General features: G+C 39.3%; 1 protein-coding gene across 1 annotated transcript; it reads left to right on the forward strand.

Moving 5' to 3' along the window:
- Positions 1-4,015: 4,015 nt before the first annotated feature.
- On the forward strand, positions 4,016-6,197 carry LOC134539162 (pro-corazonin-like). Its single transcript, XM_063380926.1, has 2 exons — positions 4,016-4,243; positions 6,153-6,197. Exons 1-2 carry the CDS (start codon positions 4,016-4,018, stop codon positions 6,195-6,197), a joined length of 273 nt encoding a protein of 90 aa, XP_063236996.1.
- Positions 6,198-7,901: the final 1,704 nt, after the last annotated feature.

Raw genomic sequence — 7,901 nt, forward strand, 5'->3', positions numbered from 1 at the left:
ATTTTCATTTTGCTTATAACTTATTAACTAATATAGATTTCGAAATGATGCTTGCTTGATATGTAATAAAACTATGCTCTTATCAAAGCCCCTTTCTTCAAAAACGTGCATAAATTATGGTTTTATATTAATCTTTACTAATATGCATAAGTGTATTGTCTAGGTTTGAACCATAATTTATGCACGTTTTGAAGAAAGGGGCTTTGATAAGAGCATCGTTGTCTTACATATCAAGCAAGCATCATTTCGAAATCTATATTAGTTAATTAGTTCTAAGCAAAATGAAAATAGCATTGAATCTTATGAGGTTAACGCGGGTTGCGTAGTGCCCCTGAAACACTGGAGTGGCCTCTTAGCATCTTCCGCAACCTCCCCAGCTGCTGCAGTGATGGCCTCTTTGCGTGCGTGTTACGGCGGCTGTATTACGTGCGCAGTAAGGGTTACCGGACCACTTCCTCCTTTCTATCTTTTATTCTCTCTCTTTTTTTCATCTCCATTTGTCTTCGCAGCGAGTGCCCTCCCATTCGTCTGTGAATCCCTGAGGATAATTAGGTACGCATCTTGCGTGGAATCTCACCCCAAACGAATTCTATTGTTAGGCCACATTCTGTGACGGGCACAAAACATTGCTACGTGTTGGAATTATAATTCAGAAAAAAAAATGATAATTCCAAATGAATTACTTATAATTTATTTCCCACGTTTCATTAGTGAGGGACCGGAAAAATTCGCGGGTTCAATGACCTGCAGGATGAACACCATAGTTCTACGTACGCTCGGTCAAATGTCACCCACTCATTGGCTGCTGTCGTGTGAGACGTCCCTGTGATTCGATAAATCTTTGGTTTGGTGTTTCTCATTGACCCAGCGTCATCCAGGTGAGTTGTGAGCCAATAGCAGAGGCAGCGCTGAGGTATAACTATTTGTGTTTTAGCCTGTCGCGAAATGAATTCGCGAATTTTTCCGGTCTCTATTCATTAGTAGAGACCGGAAAATTTTGCGGATTCATTTCGTGGTAGTCTAGAATCCAAAAAAGGTTTGCCTTTATACTGCATCAGTGATTGGCCCACAGGTCATCTGAATGGTACTCGGCCAATGAAAAACCTTTAACAAAAGAAGTATCGAATCACTAGCGTCCCAGTTAACAGGTGTCTCGAGTCAGTAGCCAATGAGCTGATGTAATTTTCCCTGGTACATAGAGGATCATGGAGTCTATCCTACAGGTCATTGAAATCGCGAATTTTTCCGGTCTCTATTCATTAGTGTCCCGCCCAGAAAGCTCATCTCAGTTTGACAGGCGCGCTGTTCACTACCCCCACTGGAGCTCGGCACCAACACACGGCTGGTCTCTCGTCAACACGCTGCCACGTGCCACTCACCCGTCCGCCGCGCACGCAACACCGTCCCAGAAGTATTTAAGATTGAATAGTGAGCGTCTGGAAAAAATAAATGTTTGACCAAACAAAGTTCCACAACGGCCAGCAAAACTTGTCACTGACGTAATACGATTTCATTGAAATTATTGGTGTTAGCACATTCTTTTCCGTGCATTTTTATGTCAAGTTGTTACCCATGTTAAATATTACGACAGCAACATATTTAGCGTTGGTGGTAAAATTTTTATCAAATAAACATTATCCATATGATAAGTGTTCGATATTAAATATCTTGCCTATTATTTGAAATGAAAAAGAAAAAAAGTAGTTCAGCTCCAACTTCAAAGGCATATACCAGACTTCTGAAACATCTTAGATCATAAGTCGTACATAATCATGTTTCTAATTTTTTTTTTGATCGCCTTGCAACTGATGTTTGGCGGATGAATTTAAACTCACCATGTTTAAACTGAAAGAAACTCTTAAACGAGAATTTAAAAAGTGTTACAACTAGATAGGATTCACCGCACAATAGTAGCAGCAGTAATGATGCTCGGTGAAGATACACGAATGGAAGTAATTGTAGTCCGAGGATAGTCCCTTACCCAAAATGCCTAATTAGTGTTTTTTTCCCCTTGTTTTTTCGTCTTAAATGACCTCACTATTGAAAATACGAAAAACTCATTAAAAGTTAAAAAAAAAAAACCGTCTGTACGTATGTATTCAATTTGAAACCTCTGAATTGATTCTAATAGCTTCAGTTTTATTAAACGGTCTGAAAAAAATTATGTTGAGATTTTTATCTGCAGACTTAAAACTAATTGGGATATTTTGGCTCCTTTTTTTTTTGTATATCCATAACTTCAGCACAAAATCTACGTGAATAATTTTCCGTGAATCCTTGCGCTCATTCCAGCTTAATTGACGCAAGCAGGAAATGTTCCCAGAATCAGTAAACTGAGTCTTCATTTAAACCTTGCCCTTCGCTTACGCCCGCCCTGATTCTGATTATACAGTGACCTGCGCGGGTAATAATTTTAATTATACGTACCTTTTGTTATAAGATTGTATAGGAGGGCATTTATTTGCTCCGCTGTAGTGAACAAGTAATTAATTAAATAGAATTATTAAAACTTCTAATAGAGGGCCACGAAGGCTCTTCATTTGTTGTATTATTAGCTGTTTTGTTTTTCATTCGGAGTTCCTGAATGACATCGCAAACCAGGTTATGATGTCGTATCACGTGACGTGTCTGAATGCAAATTTTATTCCCCCCATCCCCCCCCCTTCCACACAGCAATTGGGTTCTGAGTTCGACTATAAAAAAACAGGATGTGCAGAAAATTTTATTATTCGGACGAGGACGAAAAAAATATTTAACTGTGAAAATTACAAAAAAATCAGACACTTGTCTTCAAACCTCTTGGAACTGCTACGAAATGAGTAATTGATGAAGTAGGTAAATTTCACAATTTTCCAGTCTAATTTAATTTATTTCGAGTAGATTCCACAGAGTCACATTTGGGAGAGTACCCATAATGGGAGGCAATTCAAAAAAGGAATGATAACAAAATCGAGGGGTACAGTTTGGTGTTGCAGCTACATATATATATCATTTATTTATTTATTTGTATTTCATTGAGCCTTCTTTTGGTAGAACCCATAATGCTATGGAACATGTCATTTACATATTTACAGTTATAAATATACATATAGTTTTGCATGTACACAGTTTTACATACACATAACTTTGAAGTAAAACAAATAGTAATAATTTTTTTTCAGATAATCTGAATTACAAATATAACATTATTTATTTTATACATAACCATAGACATGACATGTCAAGCAATTTCTTATATTTATTAAGAAAGGAAAAAAAATCTCCATCCAAAATTTAATTACACCACTGGATAGCTAAAGGATTAAAGAATTCGTTACGCTAAGTGAGGACTATGACGCATCGCGCGCGGTAGTGGGGGAATCGCCGCCATTATGAGGTTATTTTGCTACGTCTCGAGATTTTCATTTAGTATAACTTTTGACTCGGAGAAGCTACGACGTTCGCTTGGGTTTAAATCGTCAGCTCACGTCAAAAAATATCGACTGCATATAGAAAACATTAGTGTAAAATAGTTACAGTGAATATATATGGTGTTAAATAAAAAAAATAATCAAAAATGTATTTTCTCTGCCTATAAGCGTCAAAAAGCCAAATACAAATACAGAGATAGTATACGGTTGGAAAAGGGCTTCCCAAAAGGAATCGAATGATACCAATAAAACACCATATGACCGAGTGAAACAGTGCCGGGAACGTAAAAGAACGAATGAGGCCGAGCGGATCAACGACGGACGGTGCCAGTACATCTGCAGCTGGGGCGGTTGAAATTATGCATGTGGATGATGACTTCTTAGTGATCAAGTATTTTATAATTTGTATAGAAAATATTACCTGTTATGTACACGTATTTACGTGTCCATGGCACAGCCACAGCCCATATTTTATACCTATCCTACAATGGAAAGCTCTAGAGGGAGCTGTGGCCAACACATATTTTATACCTATCCTGCAATGGAAAGCTCTAGAAGGGGCTATGGACTCTCCCTGACAGCCACTTCTCGAACCTGCAGGCAGGATGGCGCTCCACACGTCTCTGCTGCTGGTGCTGGCGTGCATGGTGGGGGTCGTGCTGGCGCAGACCTTCCAGTACTCGCACGGCTGGACCAACGGCCGCAAGAGGTCCGGCGGCTCGCCGAGGCTCGAGGAGCCCGTGGTGGAGAGGGCGGAGCCCCGGGAGGGCGACCCCGACCCCTGCCAGGCCGCCTGGGTCAAGTACGTGGTGGCGGAGCGCGACGGTCAGCAGGTGAGGGCGGGCTGCCCCTCCCGACCAACACCACCATCAGTGTCTCCGTCACCCAACACCACCACTGGCGTCATCTTCAAGGCAACGATCGAGGCTTTCATTACTCCCACTACCACCACCATCAGTGTATTCATTACCAAACATCATCACTGGCATCATCTTCAAGGCCACGATCATGGCTTTCATCACTCCCACCACCACCACCATCAGTGTATTCATTACCCATCATCATTGCTAGTGTCATCTTCAAGGCCACGATCTTGTCTTTCATTACTCTCACCAACACCACCATCAGTGTATTCATTACCCAACACCACCACTGGTGTCATCTTCAATGTCAAGATCATGGCTTTCATCACTCCCACCACCATCAGTGTATTTATTACCCATTACAATTTCTAGTGTCACCTTATTTGCCAAGATAATTGCTTTCATCACTCTCACCACCACCACCATCAGTGAATTCATTACCCATCACAATTCCTGGTGTCACCTTATTTGCCAAGATCATGGCTTTCATCACTCTCACCACCACCACCATCAGTGAATTCATTACCCATCATCATCACTGGTGTCATCTTCTTAGCCAAGATCACAGCCGGAAATTTATTTCAGAGGGTCCCGGAGGGAAAAAAAAAGACAAAATAATTTTGACTTTATCACCCCTATGAGGATCTTGGATGGGACACTTTAAAAAAAGGAAACAGAGTGTTTTATTTCTGCATCTATTCGTCTAATTCCATGATTTTTGCACGGAAAACAGTCCAAGGAAAGCGAAAATTGACTTAGTTTTGCGGCAATTATTTCCATGAGTCCGGGAGGGTAAAAGAATAAAAAATATTCGATAATATCACCCCTATAAGGTTCTTGGACTGGTCACTTTGTAAAAAAGAACTGCAATTTTTTATCTCTGCATCTATTCGTTCAAATCATTGATTTTTGCAAGAAGACAGTTCTAGTAATGCGAAAATAGACTTAGTTTACGAGGCAATTTATTACCAAGGGTCCGAGATGGTAAAAGACTGTTGAATTTCGACCATATCACTTCTATAAGGTTCTTGGATGGTCAGTTTGGAAAAAGGAACAGCAATTTTTCATCTCTCAATGTATTCGTTCAATTCCATGATTTTTGCACATAAAACAGTTTCAAGATCGTGAAAATAGACTTAGGGCGGTATTCCAAGACGTTTGAGTAAGGTAGCGAATATGCACTGCCTTTTTGGGCAACTGCCGTACCCTAACTCTCGGGTCATATTCCAAAACATGTCCTAACTGAACCCCTGTAAGGTATCAGATCGGCAGCCGTTTTAATAAACGAGGACTTGTGCGAGGCTATAAACAGTTGTACTTTGTGGAATCCATCGTAATTTTAGCTTATTTTTTAAAACTATGGAATTATAATGTGAAATAAAATATTTAATTTTGGTTGTACAAGAATAAACGATGAATTTTTGGCCGTATTTATGTTTGCTGTTTTTTAAGATATTAGGGGGAGAAATTGTAATCGTAAAAGTTCCGTTAAAGTTCATTAAAAAGGAAAAAATATATATACAGTTATGGATCAAATCGGCAACAGTTAGGACACCAAAAATCAGTGCCCTAAAAATAAGGGACTGGCCGTGTTCTATCGTGCACTTGGAATATGGTTAGATTACAGGTATTGCATATTCAACACCTAAACCCTTATTTTTGTGTCTTGGAATACGGCCCTTAGTTTACACAGCAATTTATTTCCAAGAGTCTGGGAAGGTAAAAGACTAAAGAATTTCGACGTTATAACTTCTATAAGGTTCTGTTCTGTAGTTCACTTCATTACGTAGGTACAGCAGTTGTGCACAACACGTGGATATATACAAATAAAGAAATGTATTGTTTCCACAGCGCAAATATGTCGTCTCGATGTTTCCAGATGTACATCCCCTGCATGCTGTGGCGGAACCTGAGGGAACAGTAGAAGATCGTCTGGCGGTCTACTCGTGACCCAGGTCCGAGCGACTGTCACCTGTTGTTCGCGCTTCGTTGGCGCTGTCAGCTGCTGCTCTCTTGTACATAAACAACTCCATTTTGGGCAATAAACACTTCACAAATTATTCAAGTTGATTAATTTTTTTCTATTTTACTTTAGCGTAACCTTCTCCTTACTCCAAACATAAAAAGATAAAATCAAGTGCACTTTGGCGCAGTTGGTTGAAGTAAAGCCTGTATCACGTGGTGGATGGTTTCACAAGACTCTGCTAGAAGCTTCCAGCAAAACTGCTGGCCAGGCCTCCATTGCAGCAGGTATGGATTTTTCTATGGAAGAAACCATCACACACAGAATTGTGACTGGTGTAGACCTAGGTTGTGTGAATGTTTTTACTATGATAGTTAATACTTTTTGTATTGTATAAACATGGGTATTTATCATAATTCTTGCATAATGATGCAACTGCTTCAGCAAACCACATATTCACCGAGATCCAAATCAGCAACCAAGATAACTTAAATCCCTCCGAAATAAATTACAATTTTAACACTAGGGGAACACTGCCACTTCATTCTGATTGGATAATATTTCCATCTTGGACGAAAGCATTTACAGAAATTTGAACACCACCGATTACCAAAACTTCCATGAATATGAACAGCGCTCTGGTAGTTCTTTCTCAGACACATCGTTACCAGCTGCTTTGGAAGACCTTCCAAGAAAACTTCCATCGTGTGATAGGGTCTCTACGGCCATCTTCGTCGCCAGGGGATCTGGTATCCAATATCGGGTAAGGCAAGTGAATCATGAATACAGTAATGAAGACATCGTTTGGTCCAGGTTTCGAGCTTTGAAAGTTTAAAATTCAGGTGTCACGGGTTCGATTAAAATGCGTAGCCAAAAAATGGCTACACTGTAGTTTAGAGTCAAAAATTAATATCCGATGTCAAATCGCCTTAAGTTTATCTGTATATTAGCGAGCTAAGTATATCCCTGCTTCCAATTATAGCCTTTAATAGTATTGTAACCATAGCAGATAGTGCAAAGGATAAAGATTTGGTAAAATATACGAAGCAAGGTCATTAAAAGAAATAATCCAGTAAAATGGAAGCTTAATGTAATCAGAATGGTTGCAAATTTTTTCCAGGATGCTTAAAAATCATTGGCACTATATATACTTCATTATTTAGTAAGTGTACATGCAACACTGTCCATTCGTATACTTTGAATTTACATCATTTTCACAAAATAAAAAAACTCAATTTCCAATTTTTGACTTGAGAACGTTTTATAAATCGATGAACGCCAGCTGCACGCAGAAAAAGCATGACTCATTGTCACGTTCCGCCTGAGCCGAGCGTGCAAGCGAGAGCGCGGAACAAGCGATAGAGAGGCACGATCGGCCTAAGCGTTCGGCTTGTGACGCATCTATCTCTCTTCCACTCACGTTATCACGTAAAATTATCGTCCGTAAACCGACTTTACAGACAACCCCCTTTTTTTTGCTTATAAATATGTCAAATTATTATTATAATTGGTAAGACCCCTCAAAGATAACTAAATGGATAGTAAAGTTGAACATTTTCAATTTAAAATTCAATGCTTTCCTAAGGTTAATTTATGTCTACATTATAATTTCACCAAGTTATTTACATAACTTAATTTTGTTGTCAAAATTTTTACCATTTTTTC

Source organism: Bacillus rossius, chromosome 14 (genome assembly GCF_032445375.1).
Source record: "Bacillus rossius redtenbacheri isolate Brsri chromosome 14, Brsri_v3, whole genome shotgun sequence".
Classification (NCBI taxonomy): domain Eukaryota; kingdom Metazoa; phylum Arthropoda; class Insecta; order Phasmatodea; family Bacillidae; genus Bacillus; species Bacillus rossius.